Here is a 21126-nt window from a genome sequence, read left to right as displayed (position 1 = left end):
GAAAGCTGTTGAGCTCGGTCATCTCGCGGCCACATTGAAATAGAAGCTCTCGCCCACCTTCAGAGTCTCTTTTTTCTTTCCTTCCTCTTCACCCACGAATGCTTCATATATAAGCGACCCTAACTTCGTGCGGTGCTAGACACTTCTTTTTTCTCTCTCCCCCCTCTCCACTCAACCTCGTCCCTCAACTTCTCCCCCAAACGCCCAACAGCGCGCAACCTCAGCTTTATCTCTACATCCCGTTCGCCTGCTGTTGCCTACAGCCGCCCTACAGACTCACCTACAACAACCAAACAACGCTACCGCGCCCTACTGCTTCGACTCCCCAGCAATGGCGGAAGAGAAGGTCACCGGCGCTCCGGCGCTGGACACCAACATTGAGACTGGCGGCTTCGATGAGAAGCGAGGACAGGTTCCTCCCCCCTCCCACGCTCCTGCCAAGGGCCCCGCCGACGACGAGGAGCCCGATGAGGATATGGACGCCCTGATCGAGGACCTTGAGTCCGAGGATGGTCACCAGTTCGAGGAAGAGGAGGAGACCCAACCCGGCGGTGGACGTGTCGTCCCCGAGGACATGCTCCAGACTGACTCTCGAGTTGGTTTGACTGAGAGCGAGGTCATTGCACGACGACGCAAGTACGGTCTGAACCAGATGAAGGAGGAGAAGGAAAACCTGATCCTCAAGTTCCTGATGTGTGAGTCTCTCCCCCGGATCGAAGGGTCCCCCAAATTCAACCACACTTTGAAGAGCCAAGGCTGACGGAAAAAATAGTCTTCGTTGGCCCGATTCAGTTCGTAATGGTGGGTTTTCTCTACAAAATGAGCCTATTTCCAAACACGCCTCGATTTTCCCCCAATATCCCCGGAAACATACACCAAGCCTGGGATGAAGCTATTCGCAAGATCGCAAACATGTCGAAACGCGACCAACTAGCGTATTCTTCGCGTTTCAAGCTTCAACTGGACGTCATTCCTCTCTCTAGAGACAACGAATTGACCCCAGGACAGCCAAGTGGCGTCCCGGGTGAAGTGGTCGATGAAGCTATTCGCAACATCGTGAACTTGGCCCCACCGACCCACTTTCCCAGCATCGGATTTTTCATCCTATCCCAATGGCAACATCTGTCAGACTGGCAATTGCGATCACTGGTTCCCCGATTAAGAGGTCCTGGTCGTCTTTTGCTGGTCTTGTCCGTGTTGACAAATTGATCTGCCACCCCAAACCCCCACCCCCACAGAAGGTGCCTCTTGGCAGACCTCAGAGGTGAAGCTATCACCAACGAGAAGAGTCGCAAACACGTCGACCAGCTGCCATTGGTGAATCTTGTGGATGATTTTAAGTGCTCCAAATGGAGCTGTTCTCATCTCTAATATCGTTTTCTCGTATGAGTTCAATTTGACTAACAATCTGCACAGGAAGCTGCCGCTGTTCTCGCCGCTGGTCTTGAGGATTGGATCGATTTCGGAGTCATCTGCGCTCTGCTTCTTCTGAACGCCGCTGTTGGTTTCATCCAGGAATTCCAGGCTGTAGGTCTCCCTAACCCTTTTGGAACGATTCAAACTGACATGAAGTCTAGGGATCCATCGTTGAGGAGCTCAAGAAGACCCTGGCCCTTAAGGCTGTCGTCCTCCGTGACGGCACCCTCAAGGAGATTGAGGCCCCCGAGGTTGTTCCCGGTGATATCCTTCAGGTTGAGGAGGGTACCATCATCCCCGCCGACGGTCGCTTCGTTACCGAGGGCTGCTTCGTTCAGGTTGATCAGTCTGCCATCACCGGCGAGTCTCTGGCTGTCGACAAGCACCAGGGTGACAACTGCTATGCTTCGTCCGCTGTCAAGCGTGGTGAGGCTTTCGTCGTTATCACCGCTACTGGTGACAACACCTTCGTTGGTCGCGCCGCTGCCCTCGTCTCCCAGTCTGCTGGTGGCACCGGTCACTTCACTGAGGTTCTCAACGGCATCGGTACGATCTTGCTTGTTCTCGTCGTCCTTACTCTCCTCATTGTCTGGGTTTCTTCCTTCTACCGCTCCAACAGCATTGTCGATATCCTCCGTTTCACCCTGGCCATCACCATTGTCGGTGTCCCCGTCGGTCTTCCCGCCGTCGTTACCACCACCATGGCCGTCGGTGCTGCCTACCTCGCCAAGAAGCAAGCTATTGTCCAGAAGCTTTCCGCCATCGAGTCCCTCGCTGGTGTCGAGATTCTCTGCTCTGACAAGACCGGTACTCTGACCAAGAACAAGCTCTCTCTTGCCGAGCCCTTCACTGTCGAGGGTGTTGAGCCTGATGACCTGATGCTTACTGCCTGCTTGGCCGCTTCCCGCAAGAAGAAGGGTATCGATGCCATCGACAAGGCTTTCCTCAAGTCGCTTAAGTTCTACCCCCGTGCCAAGAGCGTCCTCTCCAAGTACAAGGTCCTTGACTTCCAGCCTTTCGACCCCGTCTCCAAGAAGGTTCAGGCCGTTGTCGAGTCCCCTCAGGGCGAGCGCATCATCTGTGTCAAGGGTGCCCCTCTTTTCGTTCTCAAGACCGTGGAGGAGGACCACCCCATCCCTGAGGAGGTTGACCGTGCCTACAAGAACTGTGTCGCCGAGTTCGCTACCCGTGGTTTCCGATCCCTTGGTGTTGCCCGCAAGCGTGGTGAGGGTGCCTGGGAGATTCTCGGTATCATGCCCTGCTCTGACCCTCCCCGTCACGACACTGCCCGCACCATCAACGAAGCCAAGCGCCTGGGTCTCTCCATCAAGATGCTTACTGGTGACGCCGTCGGTATTGCCCGTGAGACTTCTCGTCAGCTCGGTCTCGGTACCAACGTCTACAACGCTGAGCGTCTCGGTCTCGGTGGTGGCGGTGACATGCCCGGTTCTGAGGTCTACGATTTCGTTGAGGCTGCCGATGGTTTCGCCGAGGTCTTCCCCCAGCACAAGTACAATGTCGTCGAGATTCTTCAGCAGCGTGGTTACCTTGTTGCCATGACTGGTGATGGTGTCAACGACGCTCCCTCTTTGAAGAAGGCTGATACTGGTATTGCTGTCGAGGGTGCCTCCGATGCTGCTCGTTCTGCCGCCGATATTGTCTTCCTTGCCCCTGGTCTCGGTGCCATCATTGATGCCCTCAAGACTTCCCGCCAGATTTTCCACCGCATGTACGCCTACGTCGTCTACCGTATCGCCCTGTCCCTGCACATGGAGATCTTCCTCGGTCTTTGGATTGCTATCCTGAACAAGTCCCTTAACATTGAGCTGGTTGTTTTCATTGCCATTTTCGCCGATATCGCCACCCTGGCTATTGCTTACGACAACGCCCCCTACTCGCCTACCCCCGTCAAGTGGAACCTGCCCAAGCTCTGGGGTATGTCCGTCCTTCTTGGTGTTGTCCTGGCTATCGGCACCTGGATTGCTCTCACCACCATGTACGCCAACTCGCACGATGGTGGTATCGTCCAGAACTTCGGTAACATCGACGAGGTCCTCTTCCTTGAGATCTCGCTCACTGAGAACTGGCTCATCTTCATTACCCGTGCCAACGGTCCCTTCTGGTCCTCCATTCCCTCTTGGCAGCTCGCTGGTGCCATCCTGATCGTCGATATCCTTGCCACTCTCTTCGCCATCTTCGGTTGGTTCGTCGATGATGGCCGCACCAGCATTGTCGCCGTGGTCCGTATCTGGATCTTCTCTTTCGGTATCTTCTGTGTCATGGGTGGTCTCTACTACTTCATGCAGGGCAGCACTGGTTTCGACAACCTGATGCACGGCAAGTCCCCCAAGCAGAACCAGAAGCAGCGTTCCCTTGAGGATTTCGGTAAGCTTGAATCTATCCCTTTGCACATTCATATCCATGTTGCTAACTCTTTTCTCAGTCGTTTCCCTCCAGCGTGTCTCTACTCAGCACGAGAAGTCTCAGTAAATAACGATGGTTTATACCCGGACTACCATCAGCCGGACTTTTCACTTTCGCCCTGTCTAAATTTGAATTGTACTGCTCATACCCGAGTACTGAGACTTTTGGAGTGGTTCACGAAACCTTCCATACCCCTAGAGATCGTCTTTTAGACACCTAATAATAAAAGTAAAATAAAAAAACTGGTGCCTCCCCTGTTACGTGACATGATTTTTTTTTGTCTTGTCTTGTTTTGTTTTGTTGTAATCTTGGTGGATGCTCGAGTTTTTAGTCACAGTCTACTTGTAGAGATTTGGAAAGAGTTGCTTCTGTGAGAACTGACATTCAGTAGCCTTGGAGGTTATCACGTGGTGTATCGGATGTTAGACCTGCCGGGTGGTTACGTCAGGACAAACCTCCAATCCAATCCCTTACTTCACCTGACTTCCTTCGCCTACTTCCTATTTTCAATGCTATCAACCCAGGCCAACCCTGCGTTCGACCATGTCTGGTTCATTGCGCAAAATCTTATGAACATCTCATCTCTTTCGCTGATAATTGCATAACTATCATCATTGTGTGGTTTGCGTCAGTGGGACGGTGAAGATGAACCGCGAAATCCCGGGTTATTACTATGGTACCATTACCAGTTTGCGGGCTACTCGACGTTTACTCACGCATGTGTACAGATGCCGAGAAGAAGAAGTACTTCAAGATTGAAAAGTCGCAGACGGCGCCTTCATCAGCGTCATGGTCATCAAATGCTGTCAAAAGGCGTAAAGTTGAGGGTCAAGCCCAACAGGCAGCAAGACATAGAGCACATCTCGTGCGGAACCATATCAAGAGGCACCGCCTCACCCAGGATGCCGTTGCATCTGGCCTAATCGCCAGAGAGATTGGGCTCCCGTTTTCTGCAGAGCGTGGGCGCGGCAGGATGGAGGACGGTGATCTTGGGGCCGCAGCATGGGCGAACGGTGTGGTGGCCAAGGGAAGCGTGCCGTTTCCGTCTGGACCCACGAGGACGCGGTATGCGAATATGCCGTGCTTTTATGTTGCGGCGGAGGATGAAAAGACGGGATTGGGGGTTGCATATGCGAGTGAGTCTTGAGCGGAATGAGATTTGGCTAGGTGACGACTGACCGAGTGTGTAGCCTTAGATGAGGAGACGCTGGTGGGAAGTCATATTCCCACAGACAGGAACGACAGGTATATTGCAAACTTCTTATTGCCTTGCTTGAAGGCTAACTTAACACAGAATCCACTTCTCACGCGATGCACCCAACTCTTCTGGAAGAGCCCAAGTCTTCCGTACGGAGATGATTCGGTGTCCTCAGATGTCCTCGATCAAGTATCATCGCCCTACGCACAGAATCCTCTTGACTTCCCGCGAGCCCGATCATAGCTGTGGGGTCTACTTCTTCTCACCACCCCTCTCTGATCCTGAAGACAAGATGCGCCCTCAGTGGCGGCTTGGTGAGAGTATGTCTGATTGAAGCATCTGCACATCCGGGTATCGGTTGACTTGACTGTAGCGAATCACTACCAGAGACTTTCGATCCGCCATGGTCTCCATGACGACTGGGTCGTCCACAGCAGCACGCCCGCTCCTCCCTCCTCAGACCTCATATGTGTCATTGGCTCAAACAGTGGCCTACTCCAAGTCCGCTCCAACGAGAGTCTCTCAGCCATTGCCCCTAGTGTCACCCCCAAGGGCATGCACCTTCCACAGGAGACATTTACGCAGGATTTTCAGCAGGGGAATCACAACGTGTTGTTTGCAGGTGGGCGTCAACCGAGGCTCTGGATGACTGACCTCCGAGCCCCTGAGGCACGATGGTCATTTGCAAAACACACGAGCTCGATAGCACATCTGAAGAGTGTAAACCCGCACCAGGTCCTCGTCTCGGGCCTTCAGAGCTCAATGTCTCTCTACGACGTGCGCTTTCTGACACGGAACCCCAGGGGGGCCAGGCCACTGCTCAAGTTCCAAGATCACCATAATGAAGCGCACTTTCACATCGGATGGGATGTTAGCCCGGACCTCAACGTCGTCGCTGCTGCACAGGATAACGGGACCGTGAAACTTTTCTCACTTAAGTCTGGACGGCATCTACGATGTCCCGGCGTGGACTCGATCAACGTCGACTCACCGATCAAGGCGCTCATGTTTCAGCGGATGCCGAGAGAGAAGTTGCCAAGCTTGTTTGTAGGCGAGGGGCCGTCACTGAGGAAGTTTTCGTTTGGGGCCGTGAAGTGGGAGGATGAAGTTTGATCGAGACGAGGTATTTGTACCTAATCTTTGGAGAAATGTTCTGAAACCTACAAGACTTAGGCCAAGACTTTGAAGATTTACTCTCGATTGTCGAAGGGTTCCTCTTAAATCATCAAAGAGCTGCTCCAAACTTTACATAGAAAGTCACACTAAAAGTCAAACGGGGTGGAGGGAGGGACCTTGAGGGAACTAGGCTAAGGAGCCACTCAATTAGGATCTACTCCTTCTTCCTTATCCTAGGTTGTATCCATTTTCCTTCACAGACCAGCCCCTCAGTCTCCTTGCACCTATCGCAAGGGCCGCGAGAAGCGACGTTTCTGAGGCGCGGTGAACAGCCCCGTTTTCAGGGGCTGGCAGTCCCGATCCCACAGCTCGAACGGGACATCGCCGTCGCCGACATTCTCGATGGCAGAAGCCGCGTCAGCCTTGGCCTGAGATATGTACTCTGATACCCTGTACTCGGTCTGGAAGATCTCGGCTGGCCTCACATGGCCATCCAGTGGGAGCTGCAGATTCTCGTCGTTGAAATCGTCATCTGCAGGAAGGGAGTTGGGTTCCAGTTCGACCGGATCAGCACATTGCGGTTGAAGAAGAGACTCTCACCGGATTTGTACAGCCTTTGGCAATAATCCTTGTCTTGGAACTCCTTGAGTAAATCCGGAGGTCTTGTCTTGATGCTGGGTCGTGTACTCGAGACCATGCTCGGCCAGAATGTCGGCGTAGAACAACCGCATGGCCCTGACGTATGGGTCTGCTGGCGGCAGCTTCGCCAATCAAGGAAGCAATTGGGTCCGTAGATGTTGCCCTGCCGCAATATATAATGCGTCCGCCCTCCTTGGTCCTGGCAAGATCGATCCTGGGTCACATTGGGTCAAGCATAGTGGGCCACTATACGGACTGGCCAAGGCGATACTGTAAGGCGAGCAGCTGCACATATGCGTGCATTGGTAAGTTGAGTAGTCTTTCTCGACACTCTTCCGTAGCGTTGGTCACTATATATAGGAACCAACTCTGCATGAACCGCGGCAAGTCATCGCGACTGACAGCAGCGAACATGAGTTGCGCCAGGACTTGATCAAAGTGCGGACGTGTTGTCGATAAGTCTCGACGCACCTCTTGATGTCCGGGCATAGCCTTGACAACCAAATACTCGATTATTTGGTTGTATTCACTCCCATGGCTAGCAGATACTAATATAATATCTACGGCGTTGCCGCGAACCGACACGAAGGTGATTGATACACTGGCAAGCTCGAGATCCCTGATAACTCGGGAGATGACGCTGCTAACCCTGCGTTTCAACGTTTCACTTTCCCAAACTCAGTCCGCGACTTCCACTGAGGTGCTGAGACCAACGTCGTGGGGGCTGCGTAGAAGCTTTTGGTTTCGCACCGGTTGGTTTTCGATCTGGACTCTCGTCTCAGTCTCCCTGATCCGCCCTTCTCCTGCCAGGTGCTGGTAGACTATATAATTATAGAATTTGTGCTCGGGCTCATCGCCACCATTGTTGGTATTGTTGGTATTGTTGGTATTGTTGGTATTGTTGGTATTGTTGGTATTGTTGTTGTTGTTGGTATTGTTGGTATTGTTGGTATTGTTGGTATTGTTGGTATTGTTGTTGTTGTCGTTTCTCTTGTTAACGATATCCATGGGGTCCCTGTTGCTGTCGCCGGGAATATCAATATCCGTGCGGTCATCGTTGTCGACGACGAGATGCCCGTTCCCCGGCGCCATCTATGTTCTGAGTTAGTGACCCACCCTAAAACACTGTCCACTATCTAGATAGGCATGTCATTAGAGATGCTACTGATGAAGACGGAAAGAATAGGAATCTAGTTTAAAGAGATTAGGGAAAGAATAGCAAGATCCTAGGGGGAGGGTAGGAAGAAGATAGAAGAGGATGCGACGAGGATATGAAGAGAGTAGAAGATATTGGGAGGAGGAAAGAAAGAAAATATAGGGAAAGGAAGGGCAGAGGATAATTTATCAAGGGGAGGGGGAGACTAGATCGATAAAAGATCTTGGTCTTCTTCCCTGGCGATGGTTTGTTGTCTGCAACCACCTGGCTGGCAGCGTCAAACGAAGGTGATTGATTCCTCGGTGGACATTCCCCTTTGGTGCTGCAAATCCACGTAACCTTAGCAAAGGACCAAATCAAACGTATTCGAACTGTTCTTACTCTGGTTGTACTACTTTCTTCGGAAGAAGAGGAGGGTCACCGTCAGAGACAACCACGCTTGGTAGCCTCGTCAAACTGATAAAGTTGGACATCAAGATTGCACAATACTATGTCTACTTTTGACGGCTCTGTCAGTTTTTGCACGGAGAGACTGCTCGGAACCGGGAGGCCGCCGCCGCCGTCCATTCCTAGACAATCAAGCCGACTGATTTTCTAGATTATTTCATGAGTCGTGGGCCATCTTCGATGCAGCTCAGCCGTAAATCACAAGGCTGGTGTCCGTCAGTTTTGACGCAAGTGTTTCCATCAGGGGCAGGTGGCCCGGGGGACGCAAAGGGGACAATAAGTTAGAATGAAAGAGGAAAAAAACTCTTCGGAAATATACCATGAGCTACGAAAACATCCTCCCGGCCTGTAGTGTAAGGACTGACAAGAAGGCAACAAACAATCGCCGTCAATGTTACCAATCAAGAAGGTTTAAACGGCATACTGCATGGTAACGTTTCCAGCCAGACGGGAAATCAGGCAAGGCATTGCGTACCTAGTTGAACAAGGTATGTTGCCTGTAACGTAAACCAACTAGCCAACAATAGTTTGCGGCGGGATGACTGACGACAAAGGAGAGAGGGCGACCAGAAGAAAAAAAAAATAGCATCAAGAAACAAGATTCCTGACAAATCGGGGCCTCGCATTACTTCCCGTAACTCCTTGATAGTTGCGTGGGCGCCATGACTAGCTCTGTATTAGTTGCGCTGGGCCGCGGATGTCACATTTCAGCGGGACTATTTGCCTCCTTGGTAACGATAACACTAAAAAGAGTCTCCTGCATTTGGGGTTTGTTTTCTCCTTCCTCTATTCAAGGTCAAGTGTACCTAATGTCCCCTCTACCCGAAATACGAACGACTGACCGAACAATGAACGAAACGAAGCAGTGACGAGACTTAGGCATCTGTCATCACTGACCTTAGGAAAGACTTTAGATAGCGGAGGATGGATTTACCATAGAGCACTATGAGAAGCGTACCATGCCTATCATAAGTGACATCATAAACCACACTTCTGCCGAGGCTATGAGTCTTGTGGGAAACACTCCGTACAAGGCCCCTTGCCCACCCTGGATCAGGCTGTTTATCTTACCCAAAGATTCAACTCCAGATAATAAAAGGCAATGATTGCTGAGAATTTATCAAGTGTCACATGGCCAGTTGGTGTACCAAATTCGCTCACCTAATGATGGTGCCACAGCAAGAACCTGGAATCAATAGTTTTGGATACCTTACATACCTAATGCGTGCATACATGCGTGCATACCTACATACATCATGACCAAAAACAAAACCCTCACCGCAAACTCCATGGCGTTGAAGCCCCTGCCAGAATCCAGAGTACAAGTGATGATGATACAAGCCTATTGTATGCATGCCGTTCCCCCCCCTAGTGACACAGTGAAAGAAAGCAGGTCTTGGAAAGCCTGATTTGACAAACAGCTAACCTATGCACACAAAAAACACCCTCCCCCAAAACGCCAGCGAAACAAAAACCACCAACCCATTACAATTTTAGTAGTCTGGTTACGGGCCCCTAGCGGCTGCCTGATGAAGAAGGCCGCGCTGGGGACTGTGAGCTCAGGTTGAACGAGCCCACGAGGGTGGGAAACGCCTTGGCAAATGCGTCCCCCAGCTTCCAGTTGTCCAGGTTCCGCAGGTGTCGCTCAAAGACGGGGTTAATCATGAGCTCGTCACCGTCCGGGCTCTGGAGCAGCGTGTCGGTGTCCTCGTAGGGCCAGGAGAGCGACAGAGTGGTCGTGAAGGGAATGAAGAAGTTGTCAAAGGGGTACAGGAGGGGGTTGTGATCGCGCACGAGGCGGTCCCGCATCTTGGGGAAGGGGATGTGATCGAGCCAGGCAGCGTGGGGGACTGCGAGCTGCGAGGGACGAGGCGTCATCCACTCTGGGAGACGGTCGTAGTTCTCCTGAGTGGGGGAGATTTGCCAGCGCATGACAAGAAACATTATGTAGAGGACCGCGACGCGCTCGGGGAGCGTAGAGATGTCGGGAAAAGTAGCGAGTATATCGGTAAAGACTTTAGACAGCGGGTGGCTGTATACGCTGTTGGAGGGGTTGAGGAGCGAAGAGACGGACGGATAGCGAGGGCCAACGACGTCTTGGGCGGGAAGACCGTCGGCGGCACGCTGGCGGCGCTCGCTGAGAAAGTCGAGGAGGAGAGAGTCAAGAGGGCACGTCGGCGCGCAGTTCTTGATGGGGGCCGAGTAGTCGACGAGGCTGGGGTCGCTCCGGGGAGGGGCGTGGCCCGCGGCAGAGCTCATGGCAGGACTATAACCAGGACTATGAGTACTTTCAGGGGTATGGGCGGCCGAGAGGGCATGCGGGTGCTGACCCTGATATTGCTGCTCCTGCTGGGGCTGCCCCGGCCTCCCCTGCGAGCCCCAGCTTGTAGACCTGCTGTGCAGTGCGCGCTCCTGTGAGACGCCTGTCCAGTCATGCTTCATAGGCACGTGATGATACTGAGGCGTGTCTTGAGCGCCGTTGATGCCGTTCTGAATACGATTCACCCGTTGCGCCGGGTCGAGGAGAAAGTCTAGTCCTAGACGCTCAGGGCCAAGCTCAAGCCCGTGCCGGAGCTCATGTCGTTGTTGGTTCAGCTGGCTGGTAGCGTGAGATTCGCTGGTGGGAGTGCCAGCAGAGTGATGATGTGGCGGCTGCTGAGGATGCCAGTGCTGGGAATGACTCTGGCCAGGGGGTGGCTCATGACTTGGAGGAGAGGCGGCACTGCCAGGTGTCGAAGCAGCGTTTGTGTTGTTATTGTTGTGGTTGCTGTGAACGCTCAAAGGAGGCTGATGATGTGCCGGAGGGGCATAAGTCTGAGCAGGTGATATGTACGCCTGCTCAACAGCACCTGTCCTGCCTGTTAATCCCAAAACTCGAACTGGGGGCCATGGGGAAAATAAACTTGCCCTGGCCGATGAGCGGCTGCAGCATGGCGACTATACCAGCCAGACGACGCTTGATATCGGCATTCTCCTGCTCGACAACCTCCTTTGCGCGGAGGACGGCTTGGAGTTCCTGATAGGGCTGCTGATTTGTGAGCTCCTGGATGCGGCGCTCAAGCGTCTCAATCTGATTCTTTGTACGCTCACGGATGGCACGCTGAGCCTCTCGATCTTGAGAATGTTAGCGACATGTCGAGCAACTAGTGAAACAAGAGCCAAGATGGAAGGGATTCGTCGATCCGGAACCATAACCGACCAGGGTGTGAAAGAAATCAACATGTCATGACTGCAAACTCACCATTAGCTCTCTTCTTGGCCAACTGCTCAGGGGTCAGATTGGCAACCCCACGACTCCCCGGCCCCGTCTTCTTCTTCTTCCGTGCACTGCCGTCGTCCCCCGCAGCCGGAGAACCCACCACGTTGGCCGCCTCGGCATCCCGTTTGACGCCGGCCCCATCGTCACCCACTGGGGCGGGACTCTGTACCGGTCCCGCTCCCGCCCCCGGCGTATCGGGGCCGGGACTCATTGGAGCACGACAGGACAAGGGACGGGAGAGGAGAGACCAAAAAGGGGGGACCCCCTTCCCCTTGAGAGCTTGTGATTCGGGGCTCGGTAGTTGGGATATGCGCGTGTGTGTGGAGAGAGAGGCAGAGAAAAAAAAAAAGCGGGATGCGGCTCCCGCAGCTTGGGGGGTGCGGGATATCCACCCCCGACCGCAGAGAGTTGAAAGGAAAGGGAACAAAGAAACAATCGTCAACCACGACCGCGCTGTTTCCTTCCTTGGCCTGGTTCGTTGATTTCTTGACTCAAAAAAAAGACGAACCTCGAGTAACTATAGTAGGTAGTAGGATCAGATGGGGAAAGGGGAAATAACACGGGTATTGTTGTGCTTATGGGCCCCCCGGACACGACGACACGCGTGTCTACCCTCAAGGCTGTTGAGATAAGAGAGGGGAAACCGGGGATAAGAAAAAAAAAGCAAGCCAAGGCTAAAGCTGACCGACCGTGTACAGAGAGGATTTTTTTTACCGGGTCCGTGGGAACATTTTGCAGCTGGGGAGAAAGAGGCAGGTTGGGCCGCAGTCCCGAAGGGGGGAAGGTTGACTCATAAAGCCCAGGAGGTCCAGGTTGGCACCGAGTCATGGACCCCTTGGAGCCTCGAAGGGGGCGGTTGCACAGACCACACTCGACGGTTCGTGCATCCAGTAGACCCACGGGCTCAGAGTCCAGGCTGTCAGGTGACCCTCGCCAAGAAGGATCCCAACACCTCTACAGCAATTACGCCGAAACTCTCTGCTCTGTGATGGAGTGAGTTGGACGGGGGTTGCCGCATCATCGATTGTTAAATATTGCGTAGACCGAGGTATGTAAGAATCAATCAATACATTTCTCGCAATGCCAGCTAACTACCTTATGCCGTCAGCACTTGAAGATAGTGTTTTGCGCGATGGACAGGGTGGCTTAAGCCAGGGTCCAGCCCCCCGTCCTTACATCCTGGTTGGTACCCTTTACGACAACTAAACAAACTCATCATGGCACTCAACATGACCTCAAATATGACCCTATCAATACATCCATATATACGCCTGTACAATTACTATGAGGCCGCGCGCAAAAATAGCCCCTTTCTCTCTGTCATCTCTTCCAGGCAGTGTTGTATGCTACGTACCCAGGTACTACAATGCCCAATGTTGCATTCACCCTTGATCTTGCCCTGTCCTTGACCGTCCGGACACTCTCCGATATCGATTCCACCCGTCCGGTCTCCTCCGCCCACCCGCCGCGCTCAAGCCACACACGGCATCAGCCATATCCAACCATCACACATCTCGCAACTCCAGACATCACTCGGCCGATGCCCTTGCAAGAGCTTCGTGCAAGTGCGGCGGGAACCGGTATCGCAGCTGGCTGGTGTAAGTTGTCAGGTCCAGCGTCATCTGCTTCAGCTGCTCCACCATCAGCCGTCGCGTTCCCTCGTTGCCGCTGAACTGTCCACTCGTCAGCTGCTCCCGCTGGCGGACGCAGCAGATGATGGTCCACATCAGCAGGTTGGGCACGTTGATCGAGACAGGCTGTGACAGGCCCGAGAACTTGGAGGCGTAGGCTCGGATCGTGCTGCCATCGCCCACCGCGTCCAGGGGCAGAATCTCGAGGCTTCGGATTTTCTATTTATCACGTTAGCACATATGACGATTCATTTCACCACTAAGTAACTTACGTCGAGGCATTGAGCCCACTGTCCGGCCTCCACCAGTCCCTTGATGCTGCTCATCTCCAGGAGTACCCGGCAGGCCACCTTATTCTGATCCTGGATTCTCCTGTAGAACATGGCGTCTCGCTCGTACATGCTCATCATAGTCCTGGCAAGCTCCACCGGGTCATCGATGGACGCCAAGCTGAGGCTGCTGCCTGCCTCCGCCTCTTGCTCACCAGCACGGGGCTTGACAGGCATCAGTCGCATGGGGTCCTCTCCGATCTCGATGGAGACGGCCTCGCTCAGCGCCCGGCTGACAATGGCGACAACTGTGTCATATTCGCCGGCGAGATGGTACAGCAGCACCGAGTCTGTGGTGCGTCCGTTCTCGTCCGCAAAGCTGGCAGCCTGGAGTGTGACCGTGTTGACAAAGTCATCCTCGGCATCCAGGCCGATGAGCGGGCCGCGCTCCTCGATGATGCCACGAATGCGCTGTCCGTCTGGTCGAATATCGCCAATGAGCTTGCTAAACTCACGGGTCTCCAGAACCAGCTCTCGCAACGCCTCGTGGCAGAGGCTACCGTGTCGCTGGCCAGCCTCACCACCAAGGTCTCGGTTGAGACAGATCAGTGTCAGGTAGTCCACAGCAGACACAACATCCGCGGCCCTAAAGTCTCGCGTGTAGTATCCAATCATGCGACCAAAGTTGATTTGCGGTAGGTTCTTGGTGCTGTAGCTGCGAAGGTCGTTGGCCGACGACAGCGCGTCACTCGGCCGTAGCAGACCGTAGAACTCGAGGGCCAAGCCAAAGTGAACTGCATCCACATACGAGAAGGGGTACAGGTAGGCGATGGCATCCTCGAACATGCCCGACAGAATCTGGAGATAGAAGAACATGCCGAAGCTGCCGTTGCTGTCCTCCGAGGTGGCCTTGGGGAAGTGCTTCAGACCAATCTCCCGGATGCTGGACTGCAGCTCGGCCAAGCCGTACGACTCTCCCGCCATTTCGATGGTCTTGTCTCCTTCTCGCGCCAGGTTGAACTGCAGCCAGATCCAGTCATTGATATCCGTGTTGAGTCCGTCCAGGTTGCGGTTGCCAAGCTCGATGCGTCCAATGACCTTGTAGCAGGCCATGCGGAAGGGGTCTATCGAGTTCTCAGGCGCGTTGCGTGATCGTTGGATGTACTCATTCGTGCAACGGTCCAGAAGCTTTCTGTTGGTGATACGTCGATCCTCGCTCGCTGCGTAGTTGTTCAAGTATGTGGCAAATGTCCGATCGATGCCTCGGAACTGGTTGGTGTTGTCGTTGACATACTTGGCTGCCTCATTCACATGTCCAGAGCGGAGCAGGTAGAACACAATAGCCCACACAAACTCGCCCTGAACCTGCTGCAGATCAGTGTTATCGGGAACAAGATCTTTGCGGGCAGATCGCAGTCGAATGTATGCCTTGATCTTGCTGACAATGTCGGGAAGACCACCGAGCTTCGCCTCGTGAGGGTGCTTGGCGATGAGCGACTCAACCTCACGCAGGAACTGCTTCTCGAGGAATCTGTTTGCGCCGCTGAGAATGCGCTTCCTCATCTCCACAGACTTGGCCGAGTTGGGGTTCTCATTAAGATACATGTCTGCAAACTCGCGCTCCTTGGCTGTCGCGTTGTTCAGCGTCGTCTCAGCCTCGGGGTTCTCGCCTACAATCTCCATGACAGCCAGATACGCCTCCACAACATGGGGCGCGTGAGGCTCATGAGACTTTTGTTCCGCAGCTGCCAACTCGGAGAGGATGGGGTAAGGGCGCTTCTGCATACGAGCCGCGTTGAGATGGCGAATCTTTTCAGATAGACGTGTCTGCCTCTCGCGAAGCACTCTATCGTCGGAGGACACACGGCCATCCAGACCTCCAGCCTCGGAGGAGCGGTCGACGTCTGCGAAATCTGTCTGATGGGCTCCAATTCGGCTGGGAGTTCCAATCACAGAGCGGTGAAGTGTCGACTTGCCAAGCACGCTGCTCTTGCCAGCTCGGGAGGGAGCGGTGCTCTTTCTTCTAGATCGGCCAAAGGCGCTCTGAGATTCGCGTCCAGCAGTCGCAGTGTCCTCACGGGGTGCGATTCCAAAGTGCTGGTAGATGCGCTTCCTCTGCGCCTCCCACTCCATCGTCACATTGTCCTCGAGGAAGTTATCAAAGTCGCGAACCGATCGTTCGAGTCCGTCAGCAATCATGCTGAGAGTCGTCTTGGTCTGGAGGTTCGAGAGATAGGTTTCGACATCGAGTTCGTTGGGGCCATGAGTCGCTCGCTCAGCGCGACCAGTCTGAATGTCGAGAAGACCGAGGTCCTTGGCGGCAGCGCTGGGGTCGACACCGGATGCCGCCAGCAGGTAGTGAGCCTTACCATCCAAAGGCTTCTCGTTTGGCTTGGACTGGAGCTTTCTCAATCGGTGGCGCAGGTCACCCAGACCAAGCTCGAGGCTTGGGAGGTCTTCCATATTCGACTTGCCGTCGGCCTTCTGGCTCTTTGCGAAGAGACTGTCAAAGTAGGCGCCGGCGGGTTGCGATTGAGCTTGAGTCTGGCCATTGGCAGCCTGGCTGGCAAAAAGACTACCACCCAAAGCGCTCGCGCCCAGGGCGTTGCCGCCCAAGATGGAGCCCGCCATGTTTTGCTGAGGCTGCTGCTGCTGCTGCTGCTGCTGTCCGGTTCCGAAGAGAGAGGGCTTCGCTGCCGTAGCGGGTTGTGCGAGGGAAGAGCCAAACAGCGATGGCTTCGGCTGGTTCTGCTGCGCGTTGCCGAACAAGCCTCCCGTGGTGCCGGTCTGGGCATTTTGCGCTGGCTGGCCAAAGAGCCCCGTGCCTGTAGTCGCGCCTTGCTGCTGCTGCTGTGTGTTCGCCTGGCCAAACAGACCGCCGCCGGTGGTGGTTCCCGCCTGCTGTTGGTTTTGCTGCTGCTGTGGCTGACCGAACAGACCACCCGTAGTCGCGGGTTTGTTTGCGCCAAGGCCTCCTCCAAATAGACCTCCAGCTCCAGTTGCACCCGTCTGCTGCTGCTGATTCTGAGTCGACTGCCCAAATAGACCTCCACCAGTCGTGCCTCCCTGCTGCTGGTTCTGCTGTGTCTGTCCAAAGAGTCCGCCGCCCGTAGTTCCTCCCGTGCCGCCACCAAACAGTGAGCCTCCAAGGCCACCGCCGGTGTTGCCAGTCTGCCCAAAGAGAGACATGGCGCCTCAGGATGTAGGTAGAGTTCGACGACCGCGAGAGGGGAGACGGGGCGAAGATGATGATTTAGGTGGGCGATTCGTCTGGGTTCGTGGTTGAAGGAAAATAGAGATCGGTCAACAAGAGCTCTTCGGCGCGCGTCTGTCTAGAAATTTGGAGGTGGACCAAGGCAAGGCTGGGATGATGGAGTGAAGCTTGGACCAATCATCGACGAGAGCCGTTCCCAGGCAACGCCAGGCACCCCTTAGCGCTGCAGGCCTCAAAGAGCTGGTACAAGTCACTGTGTTTTCAGCTCCATGCTACAGCTTCTACAGACCCAGAACAAAGCCATTGATATCAAATTTGAATGAATATGAGACTGATTAACGTTGTTCTATCTCTTTCACCTTTTTAAAAGCTTCCCCTATCCATCTACATATATACCATCAATCATTACTACCATATATAGATACCATTATCCGACGCCATTTGCCCAATCCGAGTGTCCCAACTGTTCTATCATCAAAACTGCAATCGTCCTCTCTTCTCTTGTTTTAGGCACCAAATTCAGCACCCCACTGGGCAACGGCCTTGTCGACCTTGCTTCGGTACTCTTGTTGAGTTTTGCACATGTCCAAGAAGACTTCATACTTGGCATCGAGAAGAGCCTTCTCTCCAGGGTCTGACTGAGGCTCCACCAGACGGCCTCGCTTGCTCATGCGGTCCATGATGCTCCAAAGCGTCTCGGGCTCACTGCCATCCTCCTTGCTGTGACTGGCAGCCTTCGCACCAAGCATTGCAGCACCGTGGACAACGGCAGCGTTGACATATCGCGGGATCAGAACAGGCATTCCGCAGGTGGTGGCCAGGAGAGACATGAGAATGGGGTTCTGGCACTGAGATCCCGACATGAAGATGGACGAGATCTCGTGACCGGCCTTGTTCATCTGCTCAATGATCTGGCGAGTCTGCATGGCAATGAACTCCATAGTAGCATAGTACCACAGCGCCATGTTGTCAGTGCTCTTGTCGCTGTCCAGGCCGATCATGCAGCCCTTCATGTTGGGATCGGCAATGGGGGATCGGTTGCCCCACAGATCACCATAGAAGAAGTGATGACGTCCCAGGTAGGACACGGAGGGTGCGTTTGTGTTCTCAACCATCAACTCAAGGTGGTTGTTGAGGAAGTCGTAGATGTGCTTGTCCTCAGCCTTGGCCAAGGCGCATGTCTCATTGTAAGCGGGGTGAATGTCGAGCATGTGTCGAAGCAGCTCGCCAGTAGCAGACTGACCACCCTCAGCCATCCAGTACTCGGGGAGGAGGACATCACGGTAAGGTCCCCACACACCGGGCACGAACACAGGCTCCTTGGAGAGAGCCAAGTGGCAAGTCGAAGTACCGGCAACAGCGGCGAGACGGGTAAAGGCCTGAGAGAGATCGTTGTGGGGCACCTCGGCGTTGAGTTCATCGTCACCAAGCTCGACTTTGGCTCCGACAGTTCCGATCCAGCCAGCATAGGCGTCAATGACGCCGCTTCCAACGGGGATGCCCATGGGGAGACCAAGCTGGTAGGCTGCTTGTCGGCTCAGAGTGCCAACGGGCTCACCAGCGCTGACATACGATCCGTTCTGTGAATTCAATCGTTAGTCTGGGTTACGACAACAGCGCGAGAGTATATAGATTCAAAATGCAGGGCGTATGAGAAAAGGAAAAGGCTCACCACCCCATTGACACCACCCATCTGCTTGAAGTCATCCTTGGTAAGGTCTCCGAGGCCAATCTCGTGGTAAAAGTCCTCTTGCCAGCCCTTGACGCTGCCGTCGACGCCGACGGGGACATAGCCCTGCTTACAGACAACGCTGCAGTAGCTGCGAGTCTCGTTGCCAGTAGCCAAGTGTGTGAGAGCATCAGCAAGATCATAAAACTTGGCGCGCTCAAAGACCTCGGGTGGCATGTGATTCTTGAGCCAGAGCACCTTGGGCATCTCCATCTCGATGCTCATCTTGCCGCCAACATACTTGAGGAGCTTGTGCTTGGTGTTGTTGATCTTCTCGGTCTCTTCAACAGGTCGATGGTCGAGCCACAGAATGACGTTCCGGTCGTTGCCATCATTGGCAAAGTCAGGCCCTGTGACGGGCAGCGGCTCATCGGTATCATGGGTGAAAACAGCAAGCGAGCAGGTGGCGTCGAAGCCAATGCCCTTGATCTTGGTAGGGTCGACGGCCGACTCGCTGACGACTCGGCGAACACACTCGCAGATACATTGCCAGATGTCTGTGGTAGATTGCTCCTAGGAGAGGGTTAGAAGAGGTCATGTCTCGAGGATCGGGCCAACGTACGTAGTAGCCGACCTCGGGCTGCCACAGCTTGATGTTCTCAGAGGCCAATGCCTTGATGTCGCCCGTCTCGTCAATGATACAGGCACGAGCTGAGCCCGTACCAACATCGACACCAATGTAATGGTCCTACACAAACAGTCAACCAAGGTTCAAAGCTTGGCACGCCGCCGCCACCATCAACGGTCACGGCTCATGACATTGGCAACGGGCCAATTGAGGTTATTAGGACGGGAGTCGCATACAAGAACTTGAGGAGGCCTATCCATTGTGACAAAAAGAGTGTCTGTCAGCCAAATACGTTCCACAGAGATGGGCAAGACTGAGAGCAGATCTGAAAGCTGAGGAGAAAGGGAAGACGAGGAGGACTCACTCCATGGCAGTGATCGGTTTGTTGTAGGTATACATATTGTGCGATCGAGGTGGGCGCAATCGAATCGATGCTTTTTGTTACCGGAAAGGATAAGCTCTAGGCCTGCGCCAAAGATTCCCAATGGGGAAGATGAAGAGGGGGAGGGGGAGCCGAGAAGGAGGCGTTGAACGGAGATGTCACCCCGCGAAGAAGGTCTCGATTCGGGAAGGAGGAGGCGTGTGTGATGAGAGGATGTTATGTCTGAGGTGTGTGCGTGCGCGTGAGGACGTTGAGTGGTTGACTTCTCTTGGTGTTTCTTTGTAAGAGATCAAGACACACGATTTGTAAGGAGAAAGAGTGACGTTGGAGAGAGCAAGAGAAGAAGGGAAGAGCTCTAATACCTACCTAGCTAGAGATCGTCAGATGACCATGAATCAACAAACCCCCTTGCCCAAAGGCGACTCGAGCTTTGGGACATGATGGGAGAGCCAGCGAGCCCAAAGCTCCATCATGGCAAACAGCTCCCTCGCCCATCGAAAACCCCCACCATTCCCACTAAATTTTGCCATCTTTTTGGCGGGGCCCTCATGCTTGGAGCTCGGGGCACGGGGTCCAAGACCAGGGAAGAGGCGACAGGGGCAAGGAAGCGAATCGAGGGGAAAAAGGGGGTGTGGCATTAGCCAAGCGTCCAAGGGAAGCTCTAGAAGCTTGTTGAGGCTGTCTGGGAAAGAAAGCTCTCTCCAATCCTGCACACGGGAGCTTGTTCTCGGCTTCCCGCCAAGTCTTGACGCTGTCGCCGAATGCTACATGCATGCGCGTGAGGTGGCGGCGGTCCTTGTCCTGCGGCACTCTCTGATAGACGGCCCCTTTGTGTGTCGCTCAGGTCTTTCTCTTTCCTCTCTCGACATTTCCCCCACCATCAGCCAAGAGAGAGGGTCTTTTTCGAGTCCAAGACTAATGCCCAAGACGGCATCGCCGTCTATCCCCCCATGTGAAGAAAAGCTGCTGCCTGGGGGGAGGGGGCGGATCGTTTCCACGGAGCCGAAGGCCCTCGACACGAGCCATCAGTCCATCACAGCCCGATGGAGCTAGTGGGAAGACTTCATGATCAGCTGTAGAACCCATGATGGACAACAAAAATGTGACAGGATACAAGGCGAATTGGATGAATTGGAGGAGACTTGGCTTGGTAAGAAGCAGATGATCTTTTCCAATGCCTCTTCTCCTCCTTGTTGCGTCTTCCTTTTGGCGATCCTCAACTGCCTGATGACCAATCATGAGACCGTGGGGATCAAAGGAAAGAGCTGATCCAAGAAAGAGCTACACACAGAAAACACCACTCTTTCATCCCACCTTTGAACCGTCATGCATTCAAACAAACTCGCATCAAACATTTTTGTTGACTAGACTGCTTTACTCAACAACAACTCCCTCCTCTCTCAAACGATTGCCTAGCCGTTAGCACGATGCGATAACTGCTCTAGCCTCGCAGCAACGTCTATCGACCCGCGCGACTCACGGCTCGCCATGATCGGCCGCTGCGCACCCACACACGCAGCACTCTTCTCCACCTCCTCGCTCGCACAGTAGGCGCTCACCGCTGCCGCTTCGCTCACCTCCGGTCTTCGCTCTTCTCCTTCACACATCCCGTCAACCTCCATTCTGTGCCTGCAACCATGGTGAGACGAGGGTGATGTGGCGTCGGCTCGTCGTTGTC

General features: G+C 54.1%; 6 protein-coding genes across 6 annotated transcripts; 2 read left to right on the top strand and 4 right to left on the bottom strand.

Annotated features, from left to right (window-relative positions):
• Window positions 1–331: 331 nt before the first annotated feature.
• On the top strand, window positions 332–3906 carry LRP88_07765 (plasma-membrane proton-efflux P-type ATPase; the record flags this gene model as incomplete). The annotated part of the gene is made up of 5 exons (XM_083244282.1): window positions 332–695; window positions 773–801; window positions 1417–1527; window positions 1578–3801; window positions 3860–3906. The coding sequence occupies 5 exons, from the start codon at window positions 332–334 to the stop codon at window positions 3904–3906; spliced, it is 2775 nt and encodes a 924-aa protein (XP_083098776.1).
• Window positions 3907–4485: 579 nt separating this feature from the next.
• LRP88_07764 (uncharacterized protein) lies at window positions 4486–6151 on the top strand (the record flags this gene model as incomplete). Its single annotated transcript, XM_083244281.1, has 5 exons — window positions 4486–4516; window positions 4569–4976; window positions 5031–5085; window positions 5135–5358; window positions 5412–6151. 5 exons carry the CDS (start codon window positions 4486–4488, stop codon window positions 6149–6151), a joined length of 1458 nt encoding a protein of 485 aa, XP_083098775.1.
• A 1320-nt stretch (window positions 6152–7471) lies between these two features.
• On the bottom strand, window positions 7472–7885 carry LRP88_07763 (uncharacterized protein; the record flags this gene model as incomplete). The annotated part of the gene is made up of 1 exon (XM_083244280.1): window positions 7472–7885. The coding sequence occupies one exon, from the start codon at window positions 7883–7885 to the stop codon at window positions 7472–7474; it is 414 nt and encodes a 137-aa protein (XP_083098774.1).
• A 2026-nt stretch (window positions 7886–9911) lies between these two features.
• LRP88_07762 (bZIP transcription factor) lies at window positions 9912–11866 on the bottom strand (the record flags this gene model as incomplete). The annotated part of the gene is made up of 3 exons (XM_083244279.1): window positions 9912–11245; window positions 11304–11510; window positions 11638–11866. The coding sequence occupies 3 exons, from the start codon at window positions 11864–11866 to the stop codon at window positions 9912–9914; spliced, it is 1770 nt and encodes a 589-aa protein (XP_083098773.1).
• A 1318-nt stretch (window positions 11867–13184) lies between these two features.
• LRP88_07761 (linker nucleoporin NIC96) lies at window positions 13185–16744 on the bottom strand (the record flags this gene model as incomplete). Its single annotated transcript, XM_083244278.1, has 2 exons — window positions 13185–13505; window positions 13559–16744. The coding sequence occupies 2 exons, from the start codon at window positions 16742–16744 to the stop codon at window positions 13185–13187; spliced, it is 3507 nt and encodes a 1168-aa protein (XP_083098772.1).
• A 531-nt stretch (window positions 16745–17275) lies between these two features.
• On the bottom strand, window positions 17276–19326 carry LRP88_07760 (uncharacterized protein; the record flags this gene model as incomplete). Its single annotated transcript, XM_083244277.1, has 4 exons — window positions 17276–18349; window positions 18442–19008; window positions 19061–19186; window positions 19303–19326. The coding sequence occupies 4 exons, from the start codon at window positions 19324–19326 to the stop codon at window positions 17276–17278; spliced, it is 1791 nt and encodes a 596-aa protein (XP_083098771.1).
• Window positions 19327–21126: the final 1800 nt, after the last annotated feature.

This window comes from Fusarium phalaenopsidis (assembly GCF_050370095.1).
Source record: "Fusarium phalaenopsidis strain FUZ10S chromosome Unknown contig_32302, whole genome shotgun sequence".
Taxonomy (NCBI): domain Eukaryota; kingdom Fungi; phylum Ascomycota; class Sordariomycetes; order Hypocreales; family Nectriaceae; genus Fusarium; species Fusarium phalaenopsidis.
Note: the sequence above shows the minus strand (reverse complement) of the source record. Positions and strands in the feature narration are given on the sequence as shown.